Source organism: Talpa occidentalis, unplaced genomic scaffold, assembly GCF_014898055.3.
Source record: "Talpa occidentalis isolate TD23 unplaced genomic scaffold, MPIMG_talOcc4v2.1 talOcc4.15, whole genome shotgun sequence".
In the NCBI taxonomy this organism is placed as follows: Eukaryota; Metazoa; Chordata; class Mammalia; order Eulipotyphla; family Talpidae; genus Talpa; species Talpa occidentalis.
Genome location: NW_023601543.1, coordinates 62,886,950 through 62,904,973, shown reverse-complemented (window position 1 = coordinate 62,904,973; position 18,024 = coordinate 62,886,950). Strand labels below are relative to the sequence as shown.

General features: G+C 40.6%; 1 protein-coding gene and 1 non-coding gene across 3 annotated transcripts; one reads left to right on the top strand and one right to left on the bottom strand.

The window, feature by feature from the left end:
* Window positions 1-491: 491 nt before the first annotated feature.
* DDX3X (DEAD-box helicase 3 X-linked) lies at window positions 492-16,909 on the top strand. Of its 2 annotated transcripts, none has more exons than XM_037512511.2 (17): window positions 492-1,243; window positions 4,391-4,448; window positions 5,884-5,931; window positions 7,646-7,778; window positions 8,735-8,893; window positions 8,980-9,079; window positions 9,387-9,522; window positions 10,610-10,695; window positions 11,140-11,238; window positions 11,353-11,513; window positions 12,067-12,211; window positions 12,288-12,432; window positions 12,930-13,111; window positions 13,199-13,316; window positions 13,582-13,735; window positions 14,049-14,185; window positions 14,323-16,909. In XM_037512511.2, exons 1-17 carry the CDS (start codon window positions 1,199-1,201, stop codon window positions 14,400-14,402), a joined length of 1,986 nt encoding a protein of 661 aa, XP_037368408.1. In that variant the 5' UTR covers window positions 492-1,198; the 3' UTR covers window positions 14,403-16,909. The 2 variants fall into 2 exon arrangements, with proteins under 2 accessions (XP_037368408.1, XP_037368407.1); XM_037512510.2 differs by having other exon boundaries at window positions 14,046-14,185.
* Window positions 11,547-11,657, bottom strand: LOC119246842 (small nucleolar RNA SNORA26). Its single transcript, XR_005125593.1, has one exon. It is a non-coding gene; the product is annotated as a small nucleolar RNA SNORA26 (small nucleolar RNA).
* Window positions 16,910-18,024: the final 1,115 nt, after the last annotated feature.

Genomic DNA, 18,024 nt, shown 5'->3' with positions numbered 1-18,024 from the left:
AAACCCATTTCCTTTCTCTCCCGATCCGCCGCAGTGGCCTGAAGGTCAGCCCGAGGCCAGGCCAATAAATGCCATCGCACTTCCCACGGGACACGGCAGTGCGACTATGTCCAGCGACTAACACTCTCAATGCCCTAGGAGAGTCGGTTCCCTAGCTTTTTTTTTTTGGGGGGGGGAAGGGAAGAAGAGCGTCAACCCTGAGGCGCTGAGCGGCCGGGTGGGAGGAAACTAGGGACCCTTGGAGCAGTTGTTCGGCAGGAATGATGAGGTCCTGGGAGGGTGGGTAGCCAGTCGCTCAGGTTCAGCGCGTGATAGTCTCATTGTTTCTTCACCGCGGGGGCTGGGGTACACGGAACAGTAGGGGCTACAGCGTTCCTAGGCAACCGTGCAGCATCGGGTGCGGCGACAGGCATAAAAGGAGAGGTCCCCTCTACTCACTCCTCACCCGGTCACCTCCCCGCCCTTCCTCCTCACCTCTTCCCCCTCCCCCCCCTCTCCTCCCCCCCTCCCCCCAATTCCGATCACTCTCAGCCACGGTTCCAGCTCCATAAAATGGCCACCGCATTCGACACCTGCGGTCACATGACCTATCCTCTGGTCTTCGGGCTTCTCGCCTAACTCCAATTTCGGTGATCGCCCACGGCAGAGCGAGGACTGCTTAGATCGGAGAAATTTCACATCTCCAAGTCGGGGGACCGTAAGAGAAGGAGCTAGAAAAAGAGGAAGATCGAACACTAGGGAACCAGGGGGCGAGAGGGAAGCGAGGTCTAGAGTCAATTTTCCGGCCTCCTAACAGGCCGAGACAAGACGTTCTCGCGAGATCTCGAGAATTCCAGACCGGGCCAGGGAACCAGCGGGCCAGGGGCAGGGGAGCTCTAGCGAACGACAGCCGCACTCGCTGTCTGCGCTGCGGGGTAGACAGACGAGCCACCGACGGGACTGACTGGGAAATAACGCGAGGTTAGGACGCAAGGAGCGCGCAGTAGCCGGGTGAAGTCTTGGCGGTGGGAGGAGTGCGGCCGGAGAGGGAGGGCACACGCCTTACGTGCTGACGTAGCAGTCTTTCGAGTGGGTATATTAGCTCGCTGGCCGCGCAGAGAGCTCCAAAGCCGCAGTTCTCCCGTGAGAGGGCCTTCGCGGTGACTCTAACACACTCACTCGGCAGCTGAAGACTCCGAGTTCTCGGTACTCTTTAGGGATGAGTCATGTGGCGGTGGAAAATGCGCTCGGGCTGGACCAGCAGGTGAGCTCCGAGGAGCGTGCCGGGGTGGCTGCTGTACGAATGCATCCCCTGACCTAACCTGGTTTATGGCGCAGCGCTAACTGGCACCCTTAGTTCCCATTTCCCGGGTACCTCGGGCTGGCGTGTGTCCATGCCCCGGGGCTATGGCGGAACGCGCCGGCGCCAGGAATGCTGGTGGTGGCTGTCGCTCGCGCCGGGTGCCGGCCAGGCCCGCGGTATTGTCCCCGGGCCGAGCACAATGGCGGCTTTTGTGTGTGCGTGCGCGGGCGGGCGGAGGGGGAGGGGGCGCGCGCGCGCGCGAAGACGCGCACGCGCCAACCCGGCTAGTGAGTGACCCTTGCTTTGGGGCGGGCGGGGGACGGGGGGGTGGTTCGCGGCGTGCGAAGGAGGACCCTTTCGGCCTCCAGGGATTCGGCCCTCCTTTCGCCCGGGTTCCGGAGACCGGACGGCTGTAGGGTGCGCGCGCGCGCGCGGGTGCCTGTCCGCGTCCGTGTGTGCGCGCGTGTACGTGTATCTCGCGCGCGCGCGCGCGGGAGGGGTACGCGGCCCTGGAATGTGGGAGGGGCGGCGCGGGGGGTGGCCTCTCGGGGTAATGGCGGCGGCCTCCTTTGTGTGGTGCTTGGTGACTGGGCGGCGCTGCGGCCCATTAGCGGGAGGCCGGGCCAGCGGACTGGGGACCGTCGGGGACCTGGAAAGGAGGATGGAGCAGACCTCTCCTTCCTTCCGCAGGGCCCTTTCACTCCAGCCCGGTTTCCGCAGGGCCGTGGCAGGGCCGGCGCCACGGCCTGCGAGGCCCTGTTTCCGGAGTGGAAAGTTTTGTGACGCAGAAGATTGGGGAGGAGTGGGGGGGAGGGAGCAATAGGCCGCTGCGTGCGCTGTGGCGCTGGGCTCTAGAGAGCGAGGTGGAACGCGGCGGGGAGACAACGGGGAGGTTAGGGCCCGGAGCGACCCTTCCTTCCCTGCACCCAAGTAGTCCCTGTGTGGCGATCTGGCTGAGGGCCACGCGTTTGGGGGTACCACGGGTTATATGAGTGTCCTGATATTCGTGATGTTTGATCTAGGAATCGGTGAGAGGAAAAATACCAGGACTGAAATCTAGGAGGAAATAAAACAGTTTTTTTTGACTTGTTGCTGCCCGTGGAGTAAAATTTTGAAATAGGTCACAGGTTCTGGGTCTCATCTTAACAAGGATTCCCGCTGGGGAGGGGGGACGCGGAGAGGAGCATGTGATCCGGGAGAGGAAGGGGGTTGTGTGTGGGCTGCCGGGGCTGCGGGCTGCGTCGCTCTGCAACAGTGGCTCCACGCTCGGGAAGCTCTTCATTGGGATGTTTGGTGCCTTTAAGTAAACTGCCTACCGCAGACTGCAGAATAATTTTGAAACGAAGTGCCACAAATTAATCGATAATAGAATTTAATGAAGTCGTGTGTAATGTATTTTTAGGGACTTAACAGTCTCTTTCTTTAAGAGCATTTTTCCCATTAATGAGTCAATTATAATAAATCCTTCAAATTGCGGATACGTCATATGTGCAAGGGAGCACAGACAGAAAAATCTGCTACCACAGCACAGGCTTTCTTCAGTTTTAATATGTTCCATGTAGGTGCTAACGTTCCTAAAAGATTCTAGGCGGCAATGAATCTTAAATTGTAATCAATAAAATTAACGGAACATGCAGAGCTGTTAGAATTAAGCAAGAAAATTCACAACGGAGAAAATGGCAACAATGTAATCCTAACAATTTACAATAGTGTCTAAGGTTGCTTTTTACTTTGTTTCCAAGCATAGAATTAACAGCAAGACCTGTACTGTAACAAGGACAAAAGGAAACGTCTATTTTAAAGTATCAGTGCGTTGAGGAAACGCGTGCAGAGAGAGCATGGCCGCATTTTTGCTAATAGAAATTCTAGAAATGAGGTGTCTGGTTTTGTCTTGCCTACTCTCTTTTTTAAGACTGCATCTGTTTCCAATTTTCAATGACTCCGTTGATGATGCTTGCAGCTTGACAATATCATCTTGAGCTTTTAACAGAGGGCTTATGCATGTATGGTATACCTATTTATTACCTTTGCAAACAGGTGGCAACGGCACTGTGCTGACTTGGTCTGTGGGCTTAAAACATATATATATTTTAAAGATTTATTTGTTATTTATGTATACAAAAGCTGGGGCACAGGCCAGAGATGCGGGGGATGAGAGGATTCACCAGAGACAGAGCGGGAAACAGAACAGGCAGACTGACTGAAACACACTGCAGAGGGGAGCAGGAGGCGAGTCAGGAGAGGTTTGCTGCGCCATGTGTGTTGCTCCCTGGCCGGCCGGGGATCGAACTCTCGTGTGGGTTACTCCCTGGCCCACTGGGAATCAGACTCGTGCTGCAGAGGCTGCAGATTGCTTCAGAGTGCCATGCTCAACCCCTTGCGCCACCAGGGAAGCCCCTAAAAATATTTCTTTTGGCACAATCGTTCCCGGTATCTCAAACATCCCCTCCCCAGCCCATTGTAAGTAGATTCTGGTAGGGTATTACAGAATGATGAAAATATCAGATCTTTTTGTAGAACGTTGAGGCTTTGAGCTACCATTGTAAGGGTATGGGTAGAAATGGAGATAAAATGTTCTACCTATAAAAAGCATTGAATGCCAGTTGTGCCATTATGTTCAAGTCTTTGAACTTATCTCATTGAAATGGTAGAATAAATAGGTACTTAAGGGTTGTGCTCAACTTTAGTGCTAAGTAAGCGGTAGGTGTATTATTGTTGTTTTTAAGACTGCTACCCTAATTAAGAATATTTGTGTAATATTTAGGGATAAAGAAATAATTTTTTCCTAACATTTTTCAGGTATGCATTTAGTTGAAAAATAATTCCATGTAGCAAGTTGGTGGCAACGGAAACCTGCCAAATAGGATTGGAACTAAAATGAATTCTTGATCTACTTGACATTTTAAAATAATTTTAATTTCTTGATTTTTTTTTTTTAACTATGGAAAATGTTACAGGACAAGTTCATTTTGAATGAATAACTTAAGCTTCGGACACAGTTTATATTGGATAGTTTTTTGCAGTATATACAGTAGTATTTTTTGCATTTGCTTGGAACTTTCAGTCTTCAGAACACTGCAGGTCATTAACTATTTAACTCTTTCCTAGTTTGCTGGCCTAGACCTGAACTCTTCAGATAATCAGAGTGGAGGAAGTACAGCCAGCAGTAAGTAGAACATTTTACGGAATTACTGAATATTAGAGCTTAATATCTTAATAATGTCTTGACTTCTTTAAACAGTTAACACATCTAATTTTTGTCAAGTAAAAAATTAGGTGGATTTATGTAGCATTATATCGTGGCCTTTTGGTAATAAAGGTTTTTTTGAATTAAAACAAATAACCATTAGAAAGAACATTACACAGCACACATTATCTTTAGAAGTGAAATGGTGGGCATGTGTTCCCTTCCTTGTTAGAGTAAATTCACGGAAATCAAATTAAATAAACATGCTGCCAGTTCATTGGCAATAGGTACTGTGTAACCATGAAGAACATAAGACTTACTAATAGCGCAAGACTATACAGAATCTTGGGGGGGGGGGTCATCCTTAGGATTTTAAATGCTATAGCATTCTTTTGGAAAATAAGATAAAATTTATAATTTTTTTAAAGGGGGGCTTCTTGGAGACTTGAAGGATTACTATTAAGGTGTTAAAGGGTCTTGGTGGTTTCTTGTTTGGCAGTAGATCTGCTATATATCAGGTATCTATCTATCTATCTACCAGCACCCCCATCCATCAAAAAAAGAAAAGTAGGGTCTGAATGCACTATTTGTTACATAGTAAAGAACATGCTCTCAATTTTAGGCAAGAAGGGCCTCTTTGGGCCATTTTTACCAGTTTTAAATTTCATTTTATTTGCTATGCTAAGTATCTTTTAGGAATTGAACATCCTTAGAGATCTATTTACTATTTAATTCAACGCAGAAGTGAAAAAGTTAAATTGCAGAAATTCACTAGAAATAAAGTGAATTGATTTTCCTTTTTACTTGGTGGATATACAATATATATATATTTTGTTAACCCATTGTCTAGACTATATTCTTGTCTGTATACAGAACAACAGTTGACTTTGCTTAAACTCAGCAAGCCCTGACTATAAAACTTGCAGTTCCTTGAAATCACTTTCTCTTTTCAGCATTTCCGTGTATAATATGTTTTAGAACTAACCAGCATAGAAAAGCAAAAAAGCCTCTTAGTGGCTGATATTGTGTGATTTATTACACAGCAGTCTTTTGAGTTGTTATAGTAATACTTAGGTTGGAACTGTTTTTATTTATATGCCAATTCTCTGAAATCATAGCAGTCCTCTTTAAAAAAAAAAAATAAAATCCCTGGTGGCAAGTTCAACGTATTATGGATTTCAACTATTACGTTCTAAGTCAAATTTTGCTTAGTACTACCCCTTTTTAATTCTTGTAAAGTAGTAACCCACTTAAAAGTATTTTCATTTTTCCCCTCCTCTCAATTTTCAAGTAAGTCGGGCAAATTAGAGATTTAAAAAGAAATTTTCCAGGGCCATTTTTTAATTGCAGGAATTTTGGTAAGAAGCTTTAACATGAAGGGTTTTTGCATTTAATTTTATCTTACTTCTTTCAGAAGGGCGCTATATTCCCCCTCACTTAAGGAACCGAGAGGCTACTAAAGGTAAGTTCTTCAAGTAACTTTGTAGAGTTAATTTTTGCTGCAGTTAGAAAGTTGGATTTAATTGCTTTGGAAAAAAGCATCTAATGACATATAGGAAAATTTTGTGTAGCCTGTGGCTTTGTACAATTTCACTAGTCTTGTTGTATTTATTTTGTAATCATTCCCAACATGACTTGAAAAAGGTAAGTGGGTATCCTACTGTGTAAACCAAACTGCATGATCGTGATAACCCAGTTATTTCTGTTTGTTGCAGAGGTGCCAGAACTGAAAAGTTTTGTCTAAAGTATACCATAGCACCTGGCCTTTTCCTCATTAAATTTGTAACATAGTGATAACTAGTAGATGTTTCAGATTGTGGGACCACTGTGGTGTGGTATATACTCCTTAAAATAGATGATATGACATTTGGAGAAAAGGGGAGGTGAGGAATGTGATATAAGTATCAGTGGGAGAATATACTGGATAAAGAGGTCAGGATTGGAAGGGTGGGGAGAAGAATCCTAGGAACATGTCTGTTGCTCTTACTTCTCCATATTTATATGTCATCTATATTTATTTCATCCTCCTGGGCAATGCACAGCATACAATCTGTATTTCTACTTATATCATTGTTTTTAATTACTGCAAGGTTTGTTTTAATTATTCCTTAGACTATACTAGCTGGAATTGGCTTCCTTGTATATTTAGTGTGTTTCTTCCCCAACTTTGTTGCAGACAGTAATCAAAGGGAGAAGCAGTATCTTAGTTTCTCAACTGAAAAATACCTTTAGAAATCTAACTCAACTCTAGCTGGATAATGGTAGAGGCAGGAGAATCACTTGTTAACCATCTGTGACTATGTAATGAAAATGTTGACTCTTCAAACTGCCTACCTGTTTGACTTCGACCTTTGTCATCTCCTGTTATTGAATGTTTGTAGCTACACTAAGTGTATAGGAATGAAGATTTCCCCTTTTTCTAGGTATTCTTGATTATTATTAAAGTACAAAAGTACAGTGTTGAACTGACTAATGTGATTCCTAAGAGAGGATTTTTTTTTTTTAAAGATTTATTTATTTATTTATTTATACAAGCACTGGGTACAGTCAGAAGCGGGGGAGGGTGAGAGAATTCACCAGAGCCAGAGTGGGGAGCAGAACAGGCAGAAGGACCGAAGTACACTGCTGAGGGGAGCGGCGGGCGGGGCGGGCTGGCCGCTCGAGAGGTCTGCACGCCATGTGGGACCCTCGCCGGTGGCTGGGGATCGAACCGGCACTGCAGAGGCTGCAGGCAGCTTCGCAGCCCAGCACTCAACTGCTGCACCACCAGGGGAGGCCCAAGAGAGGATGTTTTAAATGAACAGTATCACTAAGAAACAGTATGTGCTACTTAGTAAGCATATTCACATCTATAAAATCAATGGAAATTTAATGGTGATAGTCATATGACAGTATCATAATTATGTTACAGGCAAAGCTATTGGCCTTTAAGAGGTGGTATTCAGAAGTTAAAAATGTGTCAGATTGCTTAGCTTAGTGTACAGTGTTTGTAGTGGAGAGAATTCAAAATGTTAAAAACATCAGCTCTAAATCTTGGTTTTCTTCTAGTGTCATGATAGAGGAATATATCCATTGTCCCTCCAGCCCATAGAAGAAATAAGATTCAGAAACATAAGAATCATGTTAGAGTATTACTAATTCCTAATTAATAATGGGTTTATGCTTTTTTATTGAAGGATTCTACGATAAAGATAGTTCAGGGTGGAGTTCCAGTAAAGATAAGGATGCATACAGCAGTTTTGGATCTCGTAGTGATTCAAGAGGGAAGTCTAGTTTCTTCAGTGATCGTGGAAGTGGATCAAGGGGAAGGTAAAATTGATTTCTTTTTGCTTTCTGTAACTGTACAATAGCAATTTAGGACCTGTTCTTTAATTTGATAAGTCTTTTCTTGTACTCTGGTCTGACCATTAAGCATTTTTTTCTCTAATAGACAACTTATTTGGATATTAAGCGTTAATGTCTATTTAATCATAGTATTTTCTTAACCTGTAAGAGGACTTTATTAAGTTGAGCTTGATACATCGGAATTAGATGAGAATAAGAACTTGTCCTTTGGCATAATGAAATCAATTGTTTTCATATTTCCCTAGCTTTAGATTATCTTAAGAAAGACTACGTTTATTTAGTGAATGACCTAATTTGGTTGAGATTTTTGTGAATATTCTATATGACAATTTTTAAACACCTTATATTTTTGATTACACAAGTATGGTGAACTGACCTCATGTGCCTAATAGCTGTGGTTAGTCCTCTGTGTCCTGATTTTTCGCAAACAGGCCTAAAACTAAAAACATCTTAATTCAGGTAAGAATTATTTTCTACTCTTATCCAAAACTTCTGTCACACAGGTGAATTGTCCTTTAGATGACAGCCTGTTATAACTGGAACAGTTGATATTTGGTGTGCTGCTTTTTTTCCTCTTCCCGACCACTAAATATTTTTGGATATGAACTTGAAAGATGCAAGTTATATGCTGATTTCAAACATGACGAGACTTGATTCTTAATTTCAGCATGTGTGAGGTCTGTGTAGGGTTTATAATTTTATAGAAAATGAAAAATACTGATTTTAGAAAATAAAGTTAGTAATACTTATGATCTGGTTAGAGGGCTTGTCAAGTAAGAGTAAGCCAAGGATGCCTGTTGACATCCTTGAAGTTGGCTCTCATGAATAATTCAACTTCTTTCCCAGGTACATTTCTAAAGTAGTAGTAGGAATCTGATCATTAGATGCTATGATTATGATTAATTGCTTATGCTGTTCAGGTTTGATGATCGTGGACGCAGTGACTATGATGGCATTGGCAGCCGTGGGGACAGAAGTGGTTTTGGCAAATTTGAACGTGGTGGAAATAGTCGCTGGTGTGACAAATCAGATGAAGATGATTGGTCAAAACCACTTCCACCAAGTGAACGCTTGGAACAGTAAGTTTTTGAATTGTATGTTAATTATAAATAGAGCCTTATGAGCTAGTATAACAAACTTACTTTTTTTTTTTTTTTTTTTTCAGGGAACTCTTTTCTGGAGGCAACACTGGGATTAACTTTGAGAAATATGATGACATTCCAGTTGAGGCAACAGGCAACAACTGTCCTCCACACATTGAAAGTGTAAGTCTATTTGCTTGACCTTTTAAGACTGAGACAAGTATAAATGTTTTCACAGCACATCAAAATGAGATGAAGTACGCCAGGCCTACTTTCATTTCAACGGTTTTTTAAAATTTACCTAAAAAGCTGCCTGATTGATTTGTGGAGAGGGGAAAGATTGAGTTCAATGCCATTGTTCCTAATAATTCCAAATAGAAAGTGGATCAAACAGGAAGAATCCACAACTTCTCCAATGTATTGTATGAGTATAAAACAAAAAAAGAATTACATTATTTCTGGCTATTTACCCCATTGAATTTCTTAACAGTTCAGCGATGTTGAGATGGGAGAAATTATTATGGGAAACATTGAGCTTACTCGTTACACTCGCCCGACTCCAGTGCAGAAGCATGCTATTCCTATTATCAAAGAGAAGAGAGACTTGATGGCTTGTGCCCAAACAGGTAAGTTCACTTGAAAGTGAAAAGTTACCAAAAGTACCTTTAACTGGGCTGTTTTCATAACATTAGCACCAGAAATCAAAATATGCTTGGAGTAGCTTCAATTTCACAGGGAAGCTTGAATCTTATATTTAGTTGAACTGGTGTGCTTTGAATACAGGTAAGGAGTTGTTGGATGGTGTCTCTTTTGCTTACACCTTTGCATTTTATCTCTAGTGTTTTCATTAGGGCATCTTGGGGAAGCCTATAGGAAGTTGTCAGCCTGATATGGCTGCAACAGGGATTTGTTATTTTGATTGCAGTGGTGAAAATGAAAATATTAGTGCTATAGCATTGTATTTGGAATAAGAAGGGTAAGATAAAGAACAGCCTGTGATCTGTAGGAATGTAGCTAAGGGAAAGGTGCCTGCTGCAGGAGTAAAGAAGCACTTCCCATGTTTTGCAACTGGAGGGTAGTGACAACCTCAGAAATTAAGGACAAACTATTTTATCTCTCAGTTTGACCCAGAATACTGTACTTGAATAATTTGATATCTTTCCTCTCACTGAAAGAATGAGAATGCCATCCTTTATACGTTATCGGTATGTATAATACCTGCGAGAATGTGTTACAAATTAACATTGGTAACACTTTTAAGTCAATATTCCTGCATTTTACAGACAGATGCAAAGAAGTGAATGTTACACTGTTATTTATTGATCAGAATGTGGAACATTTTCTGTAAAGGAACAAGTTCGACAGTTTTGGTTTTATGGGCCATGTGGTGTCTTTTGCATCTACTCAGCCCTGCTATGGTAGTGTGAAAGTACCCATAAACAATACAAATTTATTGGGTATGACTGTTCCAATAACGCTATATTTACGAAGATAAATAGGGCCTTAGTTTGTTGAATCTTGTTACAGATGGATCAAAGAAGTCACTTTTTGGTTTGCCTTTGTTATCTAGCTGTTAACAATTTTTTTGAAAATTTATTTGGGCATAAAGTTACTAATTGAATTGTAATAGGGCAGTTAAATAACTACCACTATTTATTCAAAAGTAAAAAGCAGGGTTTTCTCTGGTTGAATGACTTTGTTGTTTCTTAACAGGGTCTGGAAAAACTGCAGCTTTTCTCTTGCCCATTTTGAGTCAGATTTATTCAGATGGTCCAGGAGAGGCTCTGAGGGCCATGAAGGTAAATGTTTCTTTACAAAATGGGAAATTATTGTTGTCAGTGGCTTTTTAAAAGCTCTCATGTATTCTCATCTGTTTAATGAAAAAGTTTTCATAAAGTATTATAGGGAATTATGTTGTAACAAACTTACAATAGAATGTTGTTTAACTTGGGCCTCCCTGGTGGCGCAGTGGTTGAGCGCTGGGTTGCGAAGCTGCGCAGCTTCTGCAGCGCTGGTTCGATCCCTGGCCACAGGCGAGGGTCCCACATGGCGTGCAGATCTCTCCTGCCGCACCCGCTGCTCCCCTCAGCAGTGTATTTCGTCAGTCTGCCTGTTCTGTTCCCCGCTTTGGCTCTGGTGAATTTTCTCACCCTCCTGCGCTTCCGACTGTACCCAGTGCTTGTATAAATAAATAAATCTTTAAAAAAAAAAGAATGTTGTTTAACTTATACATTATTTCTTAGGAAAATGGAAGGTACGGGCGCCGCAAACAATACCCAATCTCCTTGGTGTTAGCACCTACTAGAGAATTAGCAGTCCAAATCTATGAGGAAGCCAGGAAAGTAAGTATGCATTTCAGTGATTACTGGCTTTCTCATTGATTTTGATGAAATGGTTTATGATCATGTAAAAATCTTGGCCCTTGTAGTTGATAAAAAAATTTCTCTGCTTTACAGTTTTCATACCGATCTAGAGTTCGCCCTTGTGTGGTTTATGGTGGTGCTGACATTGGTCAGCAGATTCGAGACTTAGAACGTGGATGCCACTTGTTAGTAGCCACTCCAGGACGTCTAGTGGATATGATGGAAAGAGGGAAGATTGGATTAGACTTCTGCAAGTATGTTAATATTGTTTTTAATATTTTTTTTTCAGTTGTGACTCCAGACAGGATTCAAAGAGGAGTTTTACAATCTCTTCTCTAGACTTTATGCAGACTTATTTTATCCTTCTCTGTATTAGCCTCTTAGAGCTAAAAAGGCACAGGGAAAGGGTGTTAATTTTTACGTGCAACATTAGTCCCTAAAATTACTGGCTATTAGTTTTGTGGTATTTATTAGCGTTGTCTAAATGTTTAAGATTGAGAAGTGACTTATTTAGTAAACTTCTTTACAATAAAATTTACTCATTATACTCTTTAAGAAATCAGTGACATTTTTAATAAGAGACTGAGACTGACCAGATTGGGACAGTCAAGTAAGTGGGAGCTAATTTCTCTGTGTGATCACAGATGGCTTATTTAGTGACAAAAATCTTGAGCTTTGTCTTACGTATGCATGTCAAATTGTGTGCCATGAAAATCTTACCTAAATGAATATGTAATTGCTGTTATTGATACAACTATATTAAAACTACCTTGTTCCCAAATTCTAAACAATTAATTTTCACGGCAGATATTTGGTCTTGGATGAAGCTGATCGGATGTTGGATATGGGATTTGAACCTCAGATACGTAGAATAGTTGAACAAGATACTATGCCACCAAAGGGAGTTCGCCACACTATGATGTTTAGTGCTACTTTCCCTAAGGAAATACAGGTATTGTTTGATGTTGCAAATTTCGTTTACTTAAGAATTGTTTTATCTCAGTGGATAATAAAGTTTTTTCTTTCAGATGCTTGCTCGTGATTTCTTGGATGAGTATATCTTTTTGGCTGTTGGAAGAGTAGGCTCTACCTCTGAGAACATTACACAGAAAGTAGTTTGGGTGGAAGAGGTAGATAAGCGTTCATTTCTGCTTGACCTTCTAAGTGCAACAGGTAAAATTATTAATAATTACAACATTGCTTTGGGGGTTTAGGTAATGAGTATCCATTTGGATCACCTTTATTGCTTTTTGTCCCCATTCAGAACATTCTGTTAAAGCATTCTGTTAAAACAGTTTTTTTTTTTTTTTTCACATTTATTTATGCATACAAGAACTGGGTTATAGGGCAGAGGTATGGGGGGCGAGAGGATTCACCAGAGACAGAGTGGGGAGCAGAACAGGCAGATCTACTGAAACACATTGCTGAGGGGAGCAGCAGCGAGACAGGAGAGGTCTGCTGTGCCATGTGGGTTAGCTCCTGGGCCAGGGATCGAACTCTTGCCCCTGTGGCTGGCGATAGCTTGATAACCCTGAGACTTAAACACTTGCACCACCAGGGAGCCCTTAAAACAGTTTCTTTTAATTGCCTCTATATTTACATGTTTACTAAGTGCAAAGAGAACAAAGCTGCTATTGTTGACAAGAACCTTGTAATTTTTTCAAATTCAGGCAAGGATTCACTGACCTTAGTATTTGTGGAGACCAAAAAGGGTGCAGATTCTCTGGAGGATTTCTTATACCATGAAGGATATGCTTGCACCAGTATCCATGGAGACCGATCTCAGAGAGATAGAGAAGAGGCCCTTCACCAGTTCCGCTCAGGAAAAAGTCCAATTTTAGTGGCTACAGCAGTATGTATAGCATGATCTTATTTTCAATTTCAGCATGTTCAACTTTTTGGTTTAAGTGGACCATGTATAACAAAAGTTGTTTCCCAGGTGGCAGCAAGAGGATTGGACATTTCAAATGTGAAACACGTTATCAATTTTGACTTGCCAAGTGATATCGAAGAATATGTACATCGCATAGGCCGCACAGGACGTGTAGGAAACCTTGGTAAGTAGTTAATTGATGATCGTGCTGTTTTTCATTGTGATGCATTTACAGCAAGGACTTTTTCAGAATCTTAAATACAAAAACTATAAGAAATGCAATTGAATATTTCTCAGCAATAGAAATGATGTAAAAGTCAGCTTTTGTTCAAAGACTTTATTAAATTGTAACTTACTGTTTTATTCAGTAGCATTCTGCATAGAAAAGTAAGAATACTAAGCTATTTTATGGAAGACCTTAATATGTGTACTTTTTGAAACTGTTTTAGGTCTTGCCACCTCATTCTTTAATGATAGGAACTCCAATATTACCAAGGATTTGTTGGATCTTCTTGTTGAAGCTAAACAGGAGGTGCCATCTTGGTTAGAAAGCATGGCTTATGAACATCACTACAAGGGTAGCAGTCGTGGACGATCTAAGAGGTGAGGTGCAGATGGTATATAATGAAGGGGGGGAGTGGGTGTCACGTCCGAGGTTATGATTTCAAGTATTTGACAGTCTTAATTTTATTAGGCTGCCTAGATCCTTTGGGTAAGGGGTCTTACTGGAAAGGCATTGTTCGTGTTAGCCCTTCCTGACTAAGGCTTTTAAAAATCATTGTAATGGAAAGTAGAACTAGAGAAGAAATTAGAATTAAAAGATGAGAAATGGGTCATTGGAAGTTTTAACAGGAATTGGGTTATTTAGTGAAATTTGACCCTGCATGTGAACCAACACATTTTGTCTTTGTAGCAGTAGATTCAGTGGGGGATTTGGTGCCAGAGACTATCGACAAAGTAGTGGTGCCAGCAGTTCCAGTTTCAGCAGCAGCCGTGCAAGCAGCAGTCGCAGTGGTGGAGGCGGCCATGGTAGCAGCAGAGGGTTTGGTGGAGGTAATGTTGATTTTTAATCTCATCCTTGGGAAGGACTCTTCCCCCTACTAGACTTCCTTTTCAAAGTATATAATTGAAGATAAAGATTGTATTTTAGCAGTGGATGACTTAATTTCTTTCTTGAATTTCTTCACTAGGTGGATATGGAGGCTTTTACAACAGCGATGGATACGGAGGAAATTATAACTCCCAGGGGGTTGACTGGTGGGGTAACTGAACCTGCTTTGCAGTAGGTTACCCTGCCAAACAAGCTAATATGGAAACCACATGTAACTTAGCCAGACTATACCTTGTGTAGCTTCAAGAACTCGCAGTACATTACCAGCTGTGATTCTCCACTGAAATTTTTTTTTAAGGGAGCTCAAGGTCACATGAATAGATGAAAGAAACAATCAGCAGCCCTGTTCGGAAGGTGGTTTGAAGACTTCATTGCTGTAGTTTGGATTAACTCCCCTCCTGCCAACCCCCATCCCAAACTGCATTTATAATTTTGTGACTGAGGATCATTTGTTTGTTAATGTACTGTGCCTTTAACTTTAGACAACTTTTTATTTTGATGTCCTGTTGGCTCAGTAATGCTCAAGATATCAATTGTTTTGACGAAATAAATATACTGAACTTGGGCTAAAATCAAACCTTGGCACACAGGTGTGATACAACTTAACAGGAATCATCGATTCATCCATAAATATTATAAGGGAAAAACTTAAGTGGTAGCCTGCACTAGGGCTTTTTGATACCTGCAGATTGGGGGAAAAAACAACAAACGTCTTGAAGCATAATAATGGAATTAGTTTCTAATGTGGCAAACTGTATTAAGTTAAAGTTCTGATTTGCTCACTCTATCCTGGATAGGTATTTAGAACCTGATAGTCTTTAAACAAGCCATTCCAGTCATGATGAGGTGATGTATGAATACATGCATACATTCAAAGCACTGTTTTCAAAGTTAATGCAAGTAAATACAGCAATTCCTCTTTCAATGTTTAGGCAGATCATTAATTATGAGCTAGCCAAATGTGGGCATACTATTACAGGGAAAGTTTAAAGGTCTGATAACTTGAAATAGGTTTATAGGAGATTTCATCTACTTAGACTTTTTAAATGCCTGCCATAAATGAAATTGAAATGGTAGAATGGCTGACCACAGCAATGACCAGCCCTCATTAGGGCCCTGGATGATTTTTGGTCTAATAACGCATGCTAGTGTTGATGTTTTTTGGTCAAGAGGGTATGAACAGGAAGAATTAATGCAGCAGGCTTTATTTTAAATGCCGATTCACATTACTCTGTTCAAGCTGCGTTGAGATGTTAAACTGGCTTACTATATAGACTTTGTAAAAATGGCTCCAGAAGAATAACAAACTTAAAATCTTTGAGATCACACAGGTTGGAAATATGTACATAACTGCACAAGGTGTCAATTCTGCTATACAGTGCAGTTTTAGTCAGTTTTAGTTGCATAGGTTTCCATTGTATTTATAGTCTGTTTATGCTAAATCTGGCCAAAGATGAGCATTGTCCACCATTAAAATGCCTCTGCCACTTTGAATTCTGTGCTAATTTTGTGGCCAGAATGAGGTGATCAAAACGCTCAATCTTTTTACAGTGGCATAGGAAGACGGCAAAAATTTCCTAAAGTGCAATAGATTTTCAAGTGTATTGTGCCTTGTTCTAAAACTTTTATTAAGTAGGTGCACTTGACAGTATTGAGGTCATTTGTTATGGTGCTATTTCAATTAGTCTAGGTTTAGGCCCTTGTACATTTTGCCCATAAATTTTTACAAAGTACTTCTTTTATTGCACATTCAGAGAATTTTATATATATGTCTTGTGTGCGTGTCCTTAAACTTCCAATCTTATTTTGTCTCTTGGAGATTGTTGAACGCAGCTTGTCTAGGAAGGGAATGGGAGGTCTAGATTCAAAAATTTATTTGGGACCATGGGAATGATAGTTGGGAAGAAAACTATTTGCACACGACAGATTTCTAGATACTTTTTGCTGCTAGTTTTATGTAATATTTATTGAACATTTTGACAAATATTTATTTTTGTAAGCCTAAAAGTGATTCTTTGAAAGTTTAAAGAAACTTGACCAAAAGACAGTACAAAAACACTGGCACTTGAATGTTGAATGTCACCGTATGCGTGAAATTATATATTTCGGGGTAGTGTGAGCTTTTAATGTTAAGTCATATTAAACTCTTAAGTCAAATTAAGCAGACCCGGCATTGGCGGTATAGCCATAACTTTCTGATGTTAGTAAAAACAAAATTGGCGACTTGAAATTAAATCATGCCAAGGTTTTGATACACTTGTCTTAAGATATTAATGAAAACACTTCAAAACACTGATATGAAGTGTCCAGATTCTCAGATGTTTGTTCGTGTGAGTTTTGTTTAGTTGTGTGTATTTTTTTTTTTCAGTGAATGTCTGGCACATTGCAATCCTCAAACATGTGGTTATCTTTGTTGTATTGGCATAATCAGTGACTTGTACATTCAGCGGTAGCATTTGAGCAAGTTTTATCAGCCAACAATATTTTCAGTTAATAAATAAGGTTTCAAAAATCATGTAAGAATGGATTTAAACTTGCTGAATGTAAAGATTGAACCTCAAGTCACTGTAGCTTTAGTAATTGCTTCCTGTATTAGTTTAGATGCTAGCACTGCATGTGCTGTGCATATTCTGATTTTATTAAAATAAAGGTTGAACTGCACAGTCTCATTTGTTGTCACCTGTGGTTTATTAGAGATGAAAATAAAGTTGTACTCATGCTTGAAGAGTTGTAAGATGGAATTTTTTTGGTGGTTGTCCAGTGATAATTTTGATGATTATTAGAATTACTATGTTACAATACTTACATTTAAAGATGAAGATGGCGTTAGTTCATTGAGGTAATGGTACAACACTACGTGACACTACATGTTTCCAGGTTACAGGTTCACACCTGCAAATGCATGCATTCACCGCACCCACTAACAGTACCAAAAATCTTCCTCCATTGTCCACTCAACTCCCTTCTGCCTTTGCTCCCAGCCCCCACTCTTCTGGTAGCCTGGGTTCTGTCAGATTCCAAGGTTGGTTGGTTGGTTTTTTTTTTAACCTTTATTGTCCATATAAGTGAAATCATCTGGTACTTTTCTCCTGACATTTTACATAATCCACGTTCTTGCAAAATGGCAGGATTTAATTTTTTTTTATTAACAAGTGCCTAAATTGTGGTTTCTAGTTAAAGAGTTAATATTAGTAATAACCCAACTTTACTGTGTTTCTGTAGTACTTAAATACATACTTAATTTAAATTTAAATACGTATTTAAAAATGGTATTGTCATTTTCCGACTTACTGTTTTCCAGGTTCTTTCCATCTCAGTTGAATTTCAACACTAGATAATTTTCAAAAATCATTTACAGGGAGCATGTTTCACCATGTTTAATGTCTTTATGCCTAAACTATAGAAGTTCTTATATTTTAGATAGTTGCTTTCCTTACCCCCATGCTCTTAAGTGACCTGATTGAATGGTCATAAACTTTTGGAGTCCAGCAACTAAGATCTCTGGGTGTTGACAGTTCACCCCTTCCCATCTGAATCCTGAGAGTTCACTGCAATTACCACTTTGAAATTTTTTTTATCATTTCTTGGGCTTTTCTCCCATTCTGTTCTCAATGTGATTTGGGGGATGTTGAAACATGTTTCACATCTTGTTCCCATATCAGTTCTATTTTTTTCCTTCTATGGATTGTACTTCTGGTGTCATGTCTGAGAAGTCTTTCCAAATAAATTTTAGAATAAGCTTTTCTGTATCGCCAAAGAATCTTACTGGGATCCAGGGGAT